Source organism: Tenebrio molitor, chromosome 1 (assembly GCF_963966145.1).
Source record: "Tenebrio molitor chromosome 1, icTenMoli1.1, whole genome shotgun sequence".
Classification (NCBI taxonomy): Eukaryota; Metazoa; Arthropoda; class Insecta; order Coleoptera; family Tenebrionidae; genus Tenebrio; species Tenebrio molitor.
The window spans coordinates 7,204,766-7,224,473 of record NC_091046.1 but is presented as its reverse complement, the minus strand read 5'-3'; the positions used below and the strand labels follow the sequence as shown (position 1 = coordinate 7,224,473).

The following is a 19,708-nucleotide window of genomic DNA, read 5'->3' as shown; positions in this document are numbered from 1 at the left end:
TGATGTCTTTGGTCAACGGTTGATTTATTGTCACAAATTAATTTTTAAAATCCAACACAACTCAAAGTCGTTTATTTATGTATATAAATTCGATATGATGTACTACACACTTGATATTCGATATTAAAATTTTTGTCAAGTGAAAGAAACAAAACTTCTCTATCGACGATTTTTATTGAACAATAAATAAATAATAGAAATTCTATCGAAAGATCAAAAATCGCACACAACTGTGTACTAACGAGAATGATATTTCCGTTCGATTAGAACAATTCTAGTCAATTTGTGGGCGCCGGATTGTACGCGTTGAACATCCACCTGCGCTCAATGTTGGCTCCAATACCCACCAGCTCCTGCTTGAAAACAGTCGGAAACCTATTCATCAACAATTCGATGTCCGAGGGCCGTATGTTGGTCTCCAATTTGCTGACGTACGACCAGATGTAGTCCAACCCGGCGCCGAAGGGGTGCACGTTCAAAAACGCCGACACGATCCCGACTAATTTGGCATCGCACTCGTTCAACCGTTGGACGTCGACCGTCGACTCCGAAGTGGAGGTGCTCTCGGCCTGGTTGCTCTCGCTGTCGTCGAGCGTTATGACGTCCTTTTCGCTCGACTGTTTCGTCTCCAGCTGCTTTATCTTCGCGTGCAGCTCCTTCACCTTGGCCTCTTCTTCGGTCTGCTTGCGCTTGGCCTCGATCAGCTGCTGCTGCATGCCCTGCAGCGTCTGCTGGAGCATCTTGAACTGCTTGTCTTTGTCGTCCAGCTCCTTCTTGTAGTCGACTTTCAGGACTTCCACCTGACCGACAAAAATAATAAACTCGGGTTACACCGAACCGCAGAGCACTTACTTCGTTCTTGTACGCTTCCATCTGGCAGCGGAGGCTCTCATTTTCGTCTTTCAGGTTGTTCCTCTCCTCGCTTATGCAGTCGGTTCGGTGTTTCTTCTTTGTGGGTTCGTCTTCGTCCGACACGTCCATCTCGTCGTCCGCTTTGTCATTGCTCGGTTCGTCGAGTTGCACATTTTTGATTTCCTATAAACACACCTGTTTTACGGCCTTCCGGAATCGAACGATCTTTACTTTCAAACTACGTACACAAAACAAAATGATGCCATCTCAAACAAAAAATTGTAAACCTTTATACAGTGCAGTTTCACAAAGGTTTTACTTCTTCGGTCGCATGTCGCACAGAAACACGATAACAGAGAGGACAACTTTGGTTTCACGTTACAACTTACCACAAATCGACTACCAAGTAGGTTCACTAAGTACTATCATCAATTACATTTTTTTAGGTGCGCTAATTCGAAAACGTTGACGCGAATTTGGGCGAGAGAACTCACAAAGTAGGAAACGTAATTCGATTAAAATAATTAAACGGAGCACTAACCTTCACTATATTTTGTTGTTAGTTTTACTTTTCAGAATCTTGATTTGTATTTTTTGTAAAATTTGGTGCGCCAGAAATGTGGATGGATGGTCCGGGTCCTTAAAAGTTTTCGTTACGTCCTATACAAGAAAAGTTTCAACAATAAAGTCAGCTTTCGTGTCAGTTAAAAAAAAAACACTTCATTTTGGCAATATTATATTCATTTTTTTAATAACAAAATCAATGCGATAAAATATTAAAAAAAAAAAAAAATACTCCCGTGTCAAAAATGGATTACTCCCTAGAATTCGAACTTTTAGGGAAATAACGTTTTTCATGTTGTGTGTAACTAGAATTTTCAAAAGTTATTTTGAATGCCTAAGGTTGGTTACTTTGAATTGAGAGATTAAATCCAAATAAATATGCCGCCAGTAACCAAAATTGATTGTGAAACGAAAAATCATCTATCACTTAGCGAGAAATTAGTCATTTACAACTGTTACAATTAATTTGCTGTCTTACATTTTTGGGATATCTTTTGTTTGTCACCAGAAACCACATGGCCACCAACCTAACCAAATTTATGGCAACCTAGTAATGAATATCCCTAAATCCTAGGGAGTACCTAATCCATTTTTGACACGAGAGTACATTTACAGTTTTTGAATAGAACTGACTTAGCAACGTCTCTAAATCTGTGATTCTAGAAACATTACTTTCAACAACAAGATTAATCATTGCGGACCGACTTAGTTGATGAAACAAATTCTCACATTGTTCGAAAAATTTCGTTTTTCATTTTACCTATTTTAAGGATATGTACAAGGACGACTATCGATACCTTGGTGAACGATGACAACCTTTTGAACCCTCGTCATTTGCTGAACATCTGCCGAGTTAAAAAATATTCAAATTTTGACAATTTTGACCTGTTCTTGTACTAGTTACCTGTCCCATGAACTGCTACAAAGTCGTGTCATCTTAAATTCTTAAATTGTCGTTTTGATGTCTTGAAAAAAAAATCTCTAAAAGTACCTACCACACGAAGAACGAAAAAGGAGCAACAGTCGACGAAGCCACGATAAGTTCGGGACCGACAGAAACGTCTACAATATTTACAAAGTGTCACCTCACCTGGTGTTACTTTTCAGCGAAAATGAACCGACAGTCGTAAAACCAAAGCTGTCCTTTTGACTAAACCTACAAATCCATTTCGCCGATTACTGAATGTCAAAATGTACTGTATAATGAATAATAATTAATGATTTTTTGTGCTGAATCTTCTAGAAACCATAGTATTAGGTGATTTTCCTACGACGGTCTGACCAAGATTTTTGCAGTTTCGAACTTACCTTGACTTACCTTACAGAACAATTTTTACAATAATTCAGATTGATTAAAGGTTTCTCGGTATAGGTATTGTTTTCGTTTACGACAAATATGTACGGGTATATTGTATTGACATTAGTAGAAAACAATCAACTATGCTATTTACATGCAAACCTTGGACGAGACAAAACGGTTGGGCCGGCAAAATTACGAAATCTGGGCCGTAATTGTGCGACCGACTTTACCGAAACGAATTCAAAACCAGTTCTGTGTGATCCAAGGTGGTACGTACCATGGACAGCTTTTTCCAAGTCTCAATATTCTTTCTTTGAGCTTTGGTGAAATGGTCCCAAACCTTCTTGTGACAGGCCGCCACGAACAATCGCTCAATTTGACTGACTAACAGGCACACGCAAATATAAATTAAACCACAGAACCATGATGACCATACTATATTTAATTATACTGTATCCTTTTGTCCGACAGACACACGCCGACGTGTGTCTGCTGGCGCTCTCCATTACCGTCCGACATTCGGGGAGGATCTTCCAGTTACTCGGAGCGGGTACAGTATATGGATGTACATACTTTACCATACATATAATAGATATTGCATGTGCGTGATTAAATCGCTTCTTTCTCGTGAAATCCACCAAGATTTCATGAGCAATTTTGTGCTTCAAAGCCACTCAATTTAATCACATCCTAACAATATTTGCTAAACGACCATCAATTATGGATTACAACTAGATTTTGGTTAATAATAATGATATGGACAAACATGTCTACCGCAAAAGGAATTTTTTAGTGGCTCACGTAGGTACCAAAAACAAGAGATACAAAAAATGGGTTAGCACAATCACAAAAATTAAGCTATTACACAAAAAAATCTATTATCCACAATTATTTATCAACTGATTCTCTTGTTTATTCGTCAACGTGTGTGTGTAAAAATGATCTTTTATTACTCTGTGAATATGTTGAATACTGATAAAACCATGAAGTTCCTTATATGTAAATCACTAACAAATACGTCGAGTTGGTGATATCTTTATGTAACATGTTATAAAGATGATACCGATGGGAATAAAACAGACAACACCTAGAAAAATTCAGGTAGAAATACACAAGATTGGAGAAAATAGTATATTATGTTATGAGGAGCAAAAATGGAGTATTATGTGCTGCGGCCGGTAGATTGGCTGCCGAACGCAGTGACCTTCATAACAAATTATTTAAGACATGTTAAGAAACCAGGTAGGAATTTCAAATGATTTAGCTAGTTTACTTCACGGACGCTCCTCAGCGGAGATAATGACTTCACGGACGCTCTCAGCGGAGATAATGACTTCACGGACGCTGGTCACCTCGTTATATGCCATGACAATGAAGTGACACTTTAGCATTATCAATGCAGCAGGATAATGTCTTAATTTACGGACGTTTGAAGAAAAAATTAATTACCATTACTTTAACGACTTTTTTTTTTTTTATTAGTTTAAGTATTAAGTTGTACCATATCTGCCAATATTATTTTTGCAGTGGACAACCTAAATGTCTCTAACCCTTGGTCGTAGATTATATGGTGACAGTACAGTTAGGGACACGGAATTTCGGGCATCATTTTTGTCATTTCAAAAAATTGCGATGTAAATCAGCGGTTTTACAGTTGACAATCATCTCTGGTGGAAGAGAATTCCATGGGTCGAAAATCCTATTTGTAAGGAAGTACTATCTTGCAGTTGTCACAAACCTGTCCTTCAATAATTTCAAAGAATGTCCACGTGTGCGACCCGCTTCGTGCAGAGTAAACAGAGGCCTAATAGGGGATTGTTCAGAGGACAAGGCGCGAAAAACTACCAGGAGGTCACCTCTCACACGCCTAGCTGACTGATTCGGAATGCCCATCAAAGAAAGCCTGACTGTATACTGGGGTCTGCTTCTGCCAAACGGCACTCTAGTTGCTCTCCGCTGAACCGACTCAAGCAATTGAATATCCCGCTGTAAAACAGGAGTCCAAACACAGTTCGCAAATTCCAAGACAGGCCCTACATATGTCTTGTACAGTTTCGCAAATATTGCTGGACTACTTTTGCAGAAGACTTTGTTTAGAAGGAACAGCATGGAGTTGACCTTCTTAGTTATTTTTAGAATGTGATTGGACCAAGACAAATCAAAGGAGACTGTAACACCCAGATCACGATAGTTGTCAAAACTGGCCAGTTCCTTGCCGTTGATGTGATATGTATGTTTGGGGTTAGTGTTACCTATGTGCAGTACGCCACATTTATCAGAGTTCAAGGGGAGTAACCAGTCACAGGACCAGTCATGAATGGCCAAGAGATCCTGCTCCAATGCCATATTTTGATTGCTTATGTTGTATACTGTGATATCGCATTCATTGCAAAAGGCGATCTCAATATGTATCCAAGGTCAGCAGTATAGGCTATAAAAAGCAGGGGTCCCAGCACTGAACCCTGCGGCACCCCATTGTGTACCCTGACAGGGCGACTATATGACTCGCCCACCTTTTCACAAAAAGTACGTTCGCTTAAGAAAGCGTTGATCCACGCCAAGAGATTTCCTGTTATTCCCAGATGCTGTAATTTGTAGATTAGCCGTCGCCGATCAAAAGCCTTTGAGAAATCCATATACAGGACATCCACCGAGTTGCCATTATCAACCTCCCTAGTCCAATCTGCCAGACAGCCGAGAAGGTTAGACTGGATAGATTTACCTGGTAGAAAGCCATGTTGCTGCCATGGAATTAAACCACAGTCAAGAAGAAATCTAACCACCTGGTCGTAGATTATCGACTCCATCGCCTTGACCACTAGGGAAGTTAGACTATCAGGTCGATAATTTGCAGCGTCGAATTTGTCACCTTTTTTGAATATGGGACGCACTATTGCCGATCTCCAGTCCGGAGGTGGAACCCCCGACCTAAACGACTGCTTCATCAAAACAGACAAGGGGACACTGAGCTCGGCTGCACAGTTTGAGAGAACCTTGGCTGTGATAAGGTCAGGCCCTGGAGACTTAACACCTTCAATTTCCTGATTTTCTCGCACACTACTGTTTCAAGAAAATCGATATCCGAGAGAAAAGTGGAATTGGGCGGGCCAGGGACGGCGGGGATCCGACCCCGTGATTCTTTCGTGAAAACTTTAGAAAAAACATCGGCAAAAATGTCGGTGACAACATCACTGTTGTCCGTCACGGAGCCAGTAATATCTCTGACCTGTGGAGTTCCCACTGGACCCGACAGTTGAGTGCGAATGTGCTTGTAAAAGTGTTTGGTATCTCTGGAATTAGCAATGTTCGCCTCATATCCAGTTCTAGCCTCCTTAATAGTGGTGGAAAGTTTATTAGAAAAAGTTCAATGGGTCTTATAATCAGCCTCAGCCCCAGTCCGCCTGAAGGTACGCCACAACGACCGTTTTTTCCTTAGAATCTTGGAGTCGATCCAAGGCTTCTTTGATGATCTTTTAAAAGTTACTCTGGTAGTGTGCTGCGCAATCGTGTCTTGCAAAGTGGTTTTGAAAAGTAATGATTTCCAGTCAACAACTGATAGATGCTGATTTACGGCAGCTCATTCTACCACTGTTCTCTCAAATGAAACAGTCTTCAATCTGGGACAAGAATAGATCTGAAGCTCGATTCCCAGGGTCACGTGATCTGAGATCCCAATTGGACTCAGGTCAGGTCAGGTCAGGTCAGGTCAGATTAAATCCAGAGTGGATGGTGTCTGATTGAGTCTGAACCTTGTGGGTTCCGATACGAGTTGACATAGGTGGCTGTTAATAATTAGATCCGCCATCAGTTGAGATGAGTTGCTGAATGGCCCGCTGGAGTCCAAAGGCCACAGCAAGTCTGGCATATTAAAATCACCGAAAGTGAAAATCTTTTCTGATGTGTCCGCCAGACTTTTGATGAAATCAATCAAGATTTTGTCGTCACTAATAGACGACGAAGGTGGCCTGTATACGCAACCCAAAACAAATGATACGGTTTTGCTGTGCACCCCAAGAAACAGTGCTTCAATACCGTTTATTATGCAATTTTTCAAGCCATTTGTGGCAAAGAGACAGGCGACAATTTTTCAAATTGCCACCAACGAATCACTATCAAAATATATGAACAGGGCAATAAAAGATATTAAATTCTACAACAAAGTTTACAGCAACCACTTAACCATTTGTTTTCATTGTTTTTCGTTCACTTCCATAACATGAATGTTAAATAACTACTTACGTTCTTTTTTTTTTGTTGTAGGAAATAATGTCAATAATACTAACAAAACTGACTAAAAAAATCAGAACACTGCAGCATGTGAAGCTAGATAAACGATGGTGTTGTCAGCAGCAAGAAATATTCAGAAAGCAAATAGAAATGCTTAATAATCAAGTGAAGCATCGACAAGAACAATCGGATAATCAAAAAGAAATGTTTTGCGGACAATTGGATAATCAAAAAGAAATGTTTTGCCGACAATTGGATAATCAACAACAAATATTCAGGAAGCAGGTAGAAATACAAGAAAAAGTGAACCGGGATTTCGAAGTTAGAATTGGCCAATTAGAAATGGGTGAAGTGGCCAATGTATTTAAAGAAAAGTTTTACAGTCACATTTTTTGCAACCGACAGGTGGAATAAAATTACATACATATAGGGCCGGTTTTTCAATCGATGATTAATTTTTGATTAAGGTTTAATTTGTAATTAACACAATGTTACCGTTTTTCAACCTATGATTAACAAAAAAGTTCATGTTAATTCTTGATTAACTTAATCATACGATGTTCTGTGAATTAATCGGAATTTAATGATTAACGTCAAAAGTGACATTGCCGATTTATTGAAAATTTATTATTAAAATAGTAAAACCATGAGCAAAGAATAATGATTGATGATATTTATGACGTTAATGCTTATAGTAGTGATGAAGAGTCACGAAGGCCAAAAACTATACGCTTTAGGCCCAATCACTTCGAAGAATGGGATCAAAAAGATTTTTTTAGTCGCTTTCGTTTGTGTTCGCGAACAGTAGAAAGATTGTTAGAAGAAATAGAAGAAGCTATTTCCTATCAAACTAACCGATGAGTGTTGTGGAGTAGTCTGCATCAAATTCAGGGGTTAAAATACCAGCAAAATTTTTATTTCAGAAATGACTGTCTATCGCCTCAAAATCAGTTGCTTTTTAGTCTGCGATTTTATGCAATAGGAGCGTGGCTGGAGACTTGTGGTGTACACAAGTAGAGCTCTAGCGGCGTTGCGTCCAAATTATATTAAAATCCCCCCAAACCGAAATGAAATTAACGAATGTAAACAAAAGTTTTTTATAGTACTTCTAGAAATAAGTGAGAACAGAGTCAATTGCTTTATGGATGTAATTATCCTTGGTAAAATGGTTAGAGATTGATACCCAATTGTTAGGGCACAATAAAAGCAATTGACTCTGTTCTCACTTATTTCTCTTTAACATAGCAAGATTTTCTAATTGTATTATAGGGGCATAGACTGTAGAAATACAATCAGTAGGTGGAGAAAATGCGGAAATTAGGATGAACCAAAATTACAAATTTGGGTCATTGTTTACTTTACCTAGGTATTTGTGGAATTTTCGCGTTTTTTCTGGCTAGACAGCCGCAGGGCGTTCTCCTACATCGTTTCCCACCACTCAAACCTTGTGCAAATGAATGTTCCTTGCCCTTTAGACATTGATCAATGATGCGACCTTGAAACACAACAAGAAAGAAAAACAACGGCATTTGCACAAGGTTTGAGTGGTGGGAAACGATGTAGGAGGACTCCCTAAGGGTGTCCACAAGTAGCTAAAGTAAACAATTACCTAAATTTGAAATTGTTACAAATCACAAACCACCAAGTTGTCAAATTTGACAGAAAAGTTAATACCAACGTAACAAGCTTTCAGTTAATTTTTAATTAGCTAATCATAATTGAATTTTGGTTTGAAAAACGCTATCCATGATTAATTTGAAATTAATCAAGAAGTAATGATTAGATAATCAAAATGTTAATCATCGCTTGAAAAACCGGCCCATAATGTTTGTGTTGTTATGGGCTGGGCATATTATACAGGTGTCCTAGAATAAGTGAAAAAAAATTGTACCATAACTAGCTCTTACAAAATTATTTGACCCGTATTTTTTATTTTTGTTGAAAACTGTATTGTATGGATTCTGCACGTTTTCAAAATTGGGTATGGATTTTGGTTTGACAGCACTAAATTTGAATTTACCCTTTCAGAAAATTACGTAAAATGTTTGAACTCTCAAATAATTCTATAACTTATTCAAAATTCAAAGATATTAACTAGATTTTAAAGCCTTTATTAGAAAAGAGACATGTTACTTTGAATTTCTCTAATATTTAAACTTATCAATAATCTGGTAGACTGTCCGGTCTTACCGAATAACATAATGTTCTTAATTCTTTCGTTGACGACTAGGTCGCCATTGTATGTAATTTGTTACAATTTTAATTTAACATCAAACGTATATGATATTAAGGTATATTAACTTTGATAGCCTTAAAAAAATCTTTAAGCAGCTCATAATTACATATCAGTTGGCTATTAAATTATCTGCATGCCTATTTACGTTTTTGTATGTTATGTGAAGTTCTGTTGTATTGGGTAGTATGCATAAGAATAATCATTTGCTTATACTATATATTTGTCTTATTCTATCTAATAGAGTCGATGTATTTCTATCTCTCACTAATACAAGTAAAAGCATTTGCTAATGCTTTATGCATGACCCATTGTTTCTAAAACTAACACTATTTTTAAGTTTCTTTTTGTAGGATTTTAGCAAAATGTTGGCTTTGAGTGGGTAAATTCCATTATAAACCATATCCTTTTTCAATATACACAACTAATTGGGAATTTTGATTTGTCAAGTTTTACAAATTACTTTTGCTTGACAGTATTTTTTTAAATTGTTGGCAATGGACGGCGCGTGGACGACCAATGTCAGAATTTTCAAATTTTGACAGATTCATATATAGAGCGAAAAGCAAAAAACTAATACAACCTGCAGATATCCACACAAAATAGAATAATCTGTGTGTATTTAGCTAAATTTTGAGGAATAGAAGGTAAGCCTTTAACGAAATATTTACCCAACGACCAAATACAAAATGAATCCAGTCCTTTTGCGGGTGAACACAACCACAATCAAAATTTAATCTTAAAGAGTAAGTATCTGTAGAAAACTAACCTTGCTATGAATATAATGTCCGTAAAGGCCCTTTTTAATCGATTAAACGTTATATTTGAAAATCCTGAACAATTTCTGTACAAGGCGTCAAACTGACATTTTGGACTGACATCGTGATTTACAATAGGCAAAAAAAAGCTGCAATTAAACTGTAAAAGTTACTAAATTTGTCAAATTTAGTCGTGTACAGTTGGCTTAAAAAAAAACGGGAAATAAAATTTGACCTAATGTGCATTGGAAATTTAATTTGTCAGTTTATGTCAATTTGTACCTGTTTGACAGTAGTATTTCTGAAACATAAGTGGAGTTTTTTAACCTAAATTCTAAAAGGCCGTTTCAAACTACAAAAATTTAATAAAATCTGACAGAACTTTTTCTGACAGTTCCCGTTTTTTTTTAAGCCAACCGTATATTGAAAAAAAAAATGGTATAATCTGTTTCAAAATCAAAAATCCACCACCTGTTGAATTATGTTGGCAGAAAAAAAGAAATCCCTAGAATAAGTTTCACTTTTCTGGGTTGGCCCAACCTTCCGCCAAAATTTGACCTTCAGTGTGTCACAAATATCACATTATAAAAATGCCTCGAAAAACAAGGAATCTTTTAACCGCTAAATTAAAGTGAGCGTTCATTAAGTGCTTCGAAGAATTTAAAAAACACGATGAACTACGACCAAAACGACTGTCAACAGTTTTATTTCATAACCCCACGTTTTTCTGACACTTTCAAACACACTAAAAACAAAAGTTGGCGACGTTGTCGGTTGTATTTTCGAGGTAGAATCCACCACCTGTTGAATTTTGTTGGCAGAAACAAAGAAATCCCTAGAATAAATTTCATTTTTTTGGGTTGGCTCAACGTCCCGCCAAAATTTGACATCGAACCACAGATTACTTATACCAGATCGGACACTCGAGAGAGATGTTAAGAAATTTAAAAAGGATAGAATATTAACCAATTTAAAAGTCCCGTAGGCATGCGCAGCACTGCCGCTTGTCCCAAAATAATATACGAGTACATCGTACATGTTCGGATCATGTGCTATGTGAAAATCCGTAGCGAGAAAAACCGTCGGCGTCTGATGACAATTTCGATCTATCCTTGCTTTATCGCAGTATTCGCACTTTTGTTTAGCATAATATCTGTAACAAAATCTTCGACTAATGCAAAACAATTCGTCGTCGTCAAGTCGACGTGGATGTCCACGTGGAAGATGATGCGAAAACACCTCACCCCTTCCGGCCCAAGTGGTGGAAAACACAGTGGTGTGATAGTTGTTATGACCATAAATAATGGTCATCTCCCTGGCCTGGCAACATTTTTATGTACGTGGCCACGGGGGTGAAATATTGGGAATGGGGGTAGTATATAAGTTTAAAATGTTAAGGAGGGAGGACTCTTTCTCTCGCTATTGTCTAAGCATATTTTGATTAAAAAATATTTTTAAACCTGTCTTTTAACACTCCGACGCGACGTTTCGAATAAACCTGTGGAATTAGACTTCAGGTTTTTTTTTTTCATTTTTTTTATTTTAAATCTGCGACCATTGCAACACTGTATCGCTGACATATTGTTCAATATGGCAACAACAGCAGTAACCCGTTTAAAGGGCCACGCTAGTGAAGGTCATTGACGGCGAATGCAATTCATCAAAGGTTCCGACAAGAGTGTCCGATCTGGTATAAGTAATCTGTGATCGAACTGTTGAGTTTATTACGTAACACAAAATAATTATTATATGCCATTCACGATGTTTTGGCATAAGGGGAGGCCATGGAAAAAGTGCATTTAAGTTGGCAGTAAAGTTGTCTGTTGAATTAGGTTATGTTTTTTTAAGTTTGAGGTTATAAACTGCGTCATAGTCTAGTGCATTGTTGTCAGTTTTACTAGTTTGTAATAGAACAATACTCACACATTTTTAATCCAATTTAACAAAACAGGAAACTGACTTGAACAGACTACAGAATATGTAGTTGGGACCGGGACCGAAAGACGAAGTGGCTCCTGTTAATTTATGCACCACTTAGATAATCCACCTACATATACAGTGTCTTAACCAACCAGTTAGTAACTTCTCAATGAATTTTTCATTTTAAGCAAAACATTCCTATAACTAGATTGTATAAAATCTTGTACCTACTTATTAAGCCTTACTTTATTCGAATCTTTCTGCAAATTATTTACACACCCATCGTCTATGATAAAAAAGAAAACTATTCAACTCCCATAATTTCATTACAAAATTCTGAATCATCATTACCTGCTTAAAAATCCCAATCAAATTCCGAGTCAGATTCTCCTAATTTAATTATTAAAGGAAAAACGTTTTCAAATGAAAGATTTCACATTAATTTTGCCCAATCTTCCGAAATAAGTTGTTCACAATATCTACAAAAATATTGGCAAATTTCAGGAGTACATTTCAAAATAGACTCAAGCCATAAATTCACAACTCTATCGCGAAGTTATAATAGGTCTTACAAAACCCCTGTGCCATTTCAATTGGGTCGTTGTTTCTTCCTTCACTATCCGTGTTACATTTTTTTCTTGTAAGTACTCACCTACGATTCAATTTATACACAAAAAAAAACTTGACTTCATTGTAACTTACTGAAAATATGTTCTGCAGTCTAATACAAACACCATCAATACGTCTTAAAGTCGCTTAATTATGATTACGGTAAATTCGGCAACATGTTACGTTCATTTTGATAGGTCCGCATGTCAGGCACTTTAGTGACAGCAGAGATGACAGAAATCAAACATGTATCCAACGTTAAAAAATGAAATCATAGCCTCCCCTTATGCCAAAACATCGTGAATGGTATATATGTAAGTACAAAAAGATGGTAGCTATATACCATATCATACCTTTTGAGTGAAATAATAAAATGGGAATAAAAAACACGATGAACTAGGACCAAAACGACTGTCAACAGTTTTCTTTCATAACCCCACTTTTTCCGACACTTGCAAACACACTAAAAACAAAAAGTTGGCAACGTTGTCGGTTGTATTTTCGAGGTAGAATGCAGTGTTGGTGGATTTTTGATTTTGAAACAGATTTATAACTTTGATCAAAGGGTTTAAGAATACATAGCATGGGTGCACTGAGGGTATATGTATGGCACATCTTTAAGAAATTGGATTTTTTTATACAATTAATCTTTCTAATTTCTATATTGGTTCTTATGTATCTATGTCGATATAAAGTTTATTTTTTAGGTCCGAATGAAACATTTAAAAAATTTAGTAAATATTACAAAAACAGAGGACGAAGAGCGCCGGTTTATTAAGATAACGTCGAAATTAACATTGATTGATCTAACACTGGACCAGTTAGATAAAGACTTAGAACAAGTCATAAATCCTAGAAATAGTATAGCGCACCCATTTGAGCCAACAATAAATATACCACAGACAATAACAGAAATTTTAAATAAAAAGGCGTACCAAAATTCCCTGTGTAATGTTAAAAAAAGTGCCATAGAGAACATCAAAAAAACTTGGTCCAGAAATAAAAAGCCATTTTGGGGTGTTGAACAGCTAAATTTTTAGGGTACTGCCTTGTTTTTCGAAGACGCCAAATGCCTTGGTCCAGAAATAAAAAGCCATTTTGAGGTGTTTAAAAACAAGACATTTTTAAGTTTATTAGATCTTTTTCGGTTGTTTACTTTGGGAAAACACTAAATTTGTAGGATTCTACCCTGTCTTTTAATGTGCTCAATTTTTGTTGGTCTACAGATAATTTGGGTACTTTTGGAGTGAATAAAAAATTATCGATTTTTGAAGAATATTTGGTTGCCTTTAAAGTAATTATGTTTTATTTTGAGTTGTTTTCAATGATTTTTCCGCATGCCACATACCCTGGTCCAGAAATAAAAAGCCATTTTGGGGTGCTTGAAAACAAGGCATTTTGTAAGTTTTTTAGATCTTTTTCGGATGTTTACTTTTGGGAAAACACTAAATTTGTAAGATTCTACCCTGTTTTTTCGTGTGCCCAATTTTTGGTGGTCTACAGATATTTGGGTACTTTTGGAGTGAATAAAAATTAATGCTTTTTGAAGGGTTTTAGGCCTCTTTCGGTTGTTTACTTTTGAGAAAACCGCTACATTTGTAAGATTCTACCCTGTTTTTTAAGATGCCAAATGTTCTGGTCCAGAAGTAAAAAGCCATTTTGGGGTGTGTAAAAACATGGTATTTTGTTAGTTTTTTAGGGCGTTTTTGAGGTAATTTTGCATTATTTTGGGAGATTTTAACGGTTTTTTCGTGTGCCCAATTTTTGGTGGTCTACACATATTTGGGTACTTTTGGGGTGGATAAAAATTAATGCTCTTTGAGAGGTTTAAGGCCTTTTTCGGTTGTTTGCTTTTGGGCAAACAGCTAAATTTGTAAGATTCTGCCTTGTTTTTTAAGACGCCAAATGTCCTGGTCCAGAAGTAACATTTTATACTCTACTTTATTAATACATCTAGCACTTAAAGCCTATTTTACATCTTATACATATATCAGTCAAATTCCGTGCTCGCAATAGTACCAATTATTCGGGAGTACCAACCCACTAAATTTGTCTCAATCATTAATGCCCGTTTGCACCGTCGTACCAAGCAATGCAACAATGTGATTGCAATACTTAAGCATTGCTTAGTACGACTGTGCAAACGGGCATGACAATCACTCGGTATATATTTGAATAATTTTATCCTCTAGAAGGTTTTTTAAAATTTATGTTGGCGATGATGAGTAAGGGTACTTTATTTATATAGTTTTGACAGAATCACTTAACTTGGCAGCATATTTAACACTGAACAATTTCGAATTTTTGTATTACATATTTGTTAAAATGGCATTACCAATATAAACATAAACTGTCAGATATAAAATGCCGATAACTTTTACTGCCAATATAAATTTAAGAAAAAAGCCTCCTAGGTCATAAAAGTATTCGATGACCGATGACGCAGAAACCAAAATGCGTACCGAAGCGGCCTTACTATTCGAACTAAAAACATTGGTACCATTTTATCACGCTTTACAGATTTGTGGGCTAATTTATGTTGATATTTATTTAGCGACAGGTCCCTAAATAATGTCCGGCATTCTAAGCCAAACCGTTCGACAGTGTAAAATGCAAATTTGGCGCCACCCTGAAAATTCTAACCAAACGACCGATGTTTCTACGTTTCACTTATTGAAATTGGGCTCTGCCTTCGCGCAGCTTTTGTCAAGGTCATCGATCATGACAGTTGACACCAGCTCTATTATGTTATATGACAAGGGATTAAAGTGCAACTTTTCCTCCTGAGTGGAGGTTTATTGCACCAGTGCAGCGAGGGCAATAATTACACGAGTACCGTGGTATACATATTCAATTTTTGCACTTTTTAACACTGGTATGAGCTACAACATATAAAAAAAATAGATCTAGGTTTCGGGGGTACAGTAAGAGGTAATTTTCCTTGTGAGAATATACCTGATTATTTTTAAAAGACGATTTACAAATGTCAAATTTGACATTTTGTACATATTTTTTATGTACAGTCGCGAGCAATAGATTTTGGTCGTCAATGTCATTTAAAATTTGGTTAGATTGTCACAAATTAAAAAAAATCCCCTACTTGATTATGCCCATGACAACGAAGTGTCAAAAGAATAAGAAAAAAATGAAAATTTATGTTATACAACATGATGATAAGTTCTGATATTTACGACCGTTTTACAATGGAGTATTTTCCATTGCGTCAAGGAATGACATTCAGTGCGATTCTGTTGCAAAATTTAGCAATATTGTTATTGAACATCATTGATTTTGCATAGATGCAACCAATAAACTTCATATCATAGCAACTACAACATTGTTATATAGCAATATCGGTAAATTTTAAAACAGAATCGCACCAATTGCCGACCAAAATTTATTGCTCGCGACTGTACAGCAGAATTGAAAGAGTTTCCAAAATTTGCAGGTCATTCAACTTGTGATTTTGTGCATTATCTTGGTCTGGAAAGTTTCTGCCTAACACAGAAAATTATTATGCCGTAATTACAGTTGGATGTGTTAATTTAATCTAACGATCTCAATAGGGTAACTCTAGACACGGGAGTCAATAGCCTACATAGCTAGGCTGGGTCGATTTTATAGCTTTCTATCTTAATTCCCGACAGCTGTCACGTGCACGCAATGGTTGAAACCACATACTTAACGAGTTTCAACCATTAAGAGTGGACTATGATTATCGGAAAATGTGTAAGTGCTTAAATGGACGTTGTTGCAATCAATAACAACAAAAATGATAGTTGTCACGCAACAGGAGACGGTGGTGTAGCACACTGGGTAGTTTTCTGTAAGAAATTAACAAATGTGTGCAAGCATAGTGTATCAGAATGAATGAAAATTAATTTAAAATATGCCAGGAACGATTTGATTTATAAACGATTCTTAAATTATTCCGCGCTTCCTTACCCACGATACGCGATTAACACTCTTAGCGCCAGTTTACAAAAGCGAAATTAAGGTAATCGTAATCAAATGCGAGATTAACTGAACACGTGATCAGATTGAACCAATCGAAGTTTCGGATTCATGGGTTAATCGCGCATTAAAATTTAATTCGAATTAAATATTTAATTCTCTTTCTGTAAACTGGCCCTTAGTTTTCATTTTATCTCAAACATTATTTCAACTACCCAACTCGGAGTTCTTGCAAATGGCCTGTTGGTTAATCTTGAATCTTAAAAAATCATTACAAAGATGTGGTGTAAACTACCTCTAAACATGATACTTTTTGTGTACGGCACAATCTAAACGATTTAATTTCCCTGCTGTTATCTTATCACATTATGTAATGAAATTAATTAAAATAATTTAATTCGTTCTTGTATTCAACTTGCTTTCCTAATTTAAATTCGCAATAAATTGTTATCCAATCCTGCATAAAAGACTATTAAAACACACAAAGGAAACCTCATTTCGCGATAGACATATTTATCAGATTTCCTATACACCAATTATTAATGTGCATGTACACCTTCGAAACGAAGTGTCGCACAAAATTCCTGATCTATCTCGTATACTTACTAAAACTTGCTGAATTTGACAAGATAAAATAAATCGTACTTACATTGTAATAAGATCCCTTGCATCCGACCTTTCATGATCTCTTTGGCTTTCTTCAGCTCTTCTTCGTACTGACTCTTCTCGTTGAGCAATCTTCTCACGTGGGAATTCGTTGACTGGATCATGGAGTAGAAATTATTGGCATTTCTTTTGTTGCAGTCACCCCTCTCTAGCCACGTTATGACCACCTGCAAATACCTTTCGCACCATGAGATATTTTAAACTGAACTGGACTGTACCAAAACGGCTTTGGTGAACGTATCGTCCTGCTTGATTTTTTCCGAAATGGCAATGGCCTCGTGGTCAGTGTAGTGTACGACGGGTGGCGGCGACGGCGGCCTCAACCTCTCCTCTTCCATTCTTTCGCGGTGGCGTTGCTCACGCTGCAACTGCCGCTGTCTGCACTCCCACTCGTACTGATCATCTCTGGCCTTAAATTATCTGCAGTGATTTACTAATCTACAACAATTTAATCGGATTACCTGAGCGTAATCTACGTGTAATCGGCCGGTATTTGGCGTGTCGCTATTTGAGCCGATTCGGATTCTATATCCTGATAAAAATATTGCAGCGTCAACTGAAGCTTCGTAAACGAAGCGAATGTGGCAAAAATTCTTTTTGCTCAGTCTTAAAGTGGTGATCTCCCCGCACCTCTCGAATACTTCCGCGATTATTTCCTCAGTCATGTTTTCCGGTAGACCCCCCACGAACACCGTCCGGCAGCCGGGGGGCCTCTCTCGGGTCGTGGGAGGGGGAGCGTTGGGGTTTGGCGGGAACAGCGTACAGGACTTGCAGTGGATTATTTCTTTCACTGGGTTTATGAGCATGTTGGGGTCTGGGGTCATCATGTTGGGGTCTGGCGCCATCATGGGGGGCATCATGCCGTAGTTGTTCATCGATATCATGTTGGGGTCCATTATCATGTTCATGCCGACCATGGGATAGCCCATTCCTTGAAATATCGAAAAATTTAGGAACCGGCCTGTTCAAGAGTGTAGTTTGAGTGATCCCCACAGAGCGCTAGTGTACGGGCGCTTTTTGGGGATATTATTCATCTTAAGTTTTTGTCACCAAGAATTTTTCTTGTTCAAATGACATTTTGAATTTGAAGTAAAAAAACTCATTGGGCCGTATGATTTCTCGTTCGTTAAGCCTTTCATTAGCTACATTGAAGACAAAGTGAGAGTATATGCCAAACACTATGTTAGACAGAGACAAAACAATTTAACGACGTTCTTTAACCTTAATGAAAGGGAAATCATACGGCCCTTTGTTTTTTGCTGCTTTGAAATTTAATTCGTGAATCTTTTCCTTATTGTTCGTTGTTTTTGTGTTTAGTGTTGGAAGTTGTTATTGTTCTTTGTTATATTGCGTATTAATTATTATTTAAGCGTGAAGCGCCCGTTTTGTGGCGCCCTCATTGGCGGAAAATGGGCTCTTTCTCGCAAATATTTTAATGCATTTTTAACGAAATGAACAAGCCGGTTATAATACAAAACGGTCGTGGATCACATAAATAAGGTTAACTTGAGTTTTCTGATTATGTAGTAAAAAAAATCAAATTTAACATACACCGCCTTTGATAAGGATTATTAATTTTTATATTTAAAGAATGCCGTTTTTTTACAGACATAAACTTAAAGTTAAAAATACCGTCTGTCATAGTTTGGTTGACAGCGCTTTTTTAAATCGTGGATTAGACATTTTAATAATACAACTAGGGGTGCCAACTGAAACATGATAGCCATGGCTTACTTAGTTTCTTTTTTTTTTACAGTATTTCAACATATTTATCTATCACCTTTTTGTAAACATAATATTCTTTTTAGGAATTTCTTTCAACCTTAAATGGAAAAATAAAAAGGATATGAATAAAAGTGTTGTTTTTTTTTGGTCCTCATTAAATTAATTTTATCGCTGTCCTTATATTAAAGATAACATATTTTTTATAGCTCCTAATACCATAAACATTTTATTAGCACTTACCCATCATGCCTCCCCACATGTTAGGCCCCAAACTGGAACCATTCTGAATAGGAATGACATCTTGAGAACTTGACATGTTTGAGTCTGAATCATCTCGAGACTTCTCAGTGTCCCTCCTGTCACGGTCCCTTCTTTCGACGCGACGCCTGTCTCTTTTATCTGTCGGGCTTAAACTAGAGTCATCTTTGTCATCTGCAGATCTTGGCATCGCTGTTTTATTCTTGTTCATGTTGAATTCCAAAGGAGAATCGTTTAGACCGGCAGAAAATAAGCTGAAATCGTTGGGATCTGACGGGACGAACGCTGACTGCCCTCCAGCAGGCATAATAGCTCCATTTCCTTAAATTAAATGAAACATTTGTCTAAACTTAAGAAGAACGTCTCGCTCACCTAGAGCTTGATTGTTGAACTGAAAACTCATCTTCAAAGGGCGATTTGTGCGAAAAAATTCCACAACATTAAACACTTCATTTTTTATTGACTAGCCAAAACTTGCCAAAAATAGACAGAAGGACGAGGATGTCCGAGTTTGGACGATCATGGCGGATGCGGTCACGTGATCGATTTTATTTCTTTTCCTGAATTTAAAATTTTATTGAAGCAAACGGAATTACTTTTAATGGTGGGTCGAGAACGCGAGTAATTAATGTTAATAATTCT

General features: G+C 37.0%; 1 protein-coding gene across 1 annotated transcript; it reads right to left on the bottom strand.

The window, feature by feature from the left end:
- Nucleotides 1-155: 155 nt before the first annotated feature.
- On the bottom strand, nt 156-19,593 carry LOC138141515 (ecto-NOX disulfide-thiol exchanger 2). The gene is made up of 8 exons (XM_069062240.1): nt 19,439-19,593; nt 19,049-19,387; nt 17,545-18,014; nt 17,302-17,493; nt 17,067-17,250; nt 2,994-3,100; nt 853-1,035; nt 156-800 (listed from the first exon to the last, which is right to left on the bottom strand). Exons 1-8 carry the CDS (start codon nt 19,467-19,469, stop codon nt 279-281), a joined length of 2,028 nt encoding a protein of 675 aa, XP_068918341.1. The 5' UTR covers nt 19,470-19,593; the 3' UTR covers nt 156-278.
- Nucleotides 19,594-19,708: the final 115 nt, after the last annotated feature.

What these genes read in the sequence shown, in the direction of transcription:
- LOC138141515 (XM_069062240.1), bottom strand. Translation starts at nt 19,469, where the DNA reads ATGAGTTTTCAGTTCAACAATCAAGCTCTAG. An exon ending in TACACGTAGATTACGCTCAG is followed by an intron (nt 17,494 to 17,544) that starts GTAATCCGATTA and finishes AGATAATTTAAG; the next exon opens with GCCAGAGATGATCAGTACGA. An exon ending in CTTGGAAAAAGCTGTCCATG is followed by an intron (nt 1,036 to 2,993) that starts GTACGTACCACC and finishes GTGTGTTTATAG; the next exon opens with GAAATCAAAAATGTGCAACT.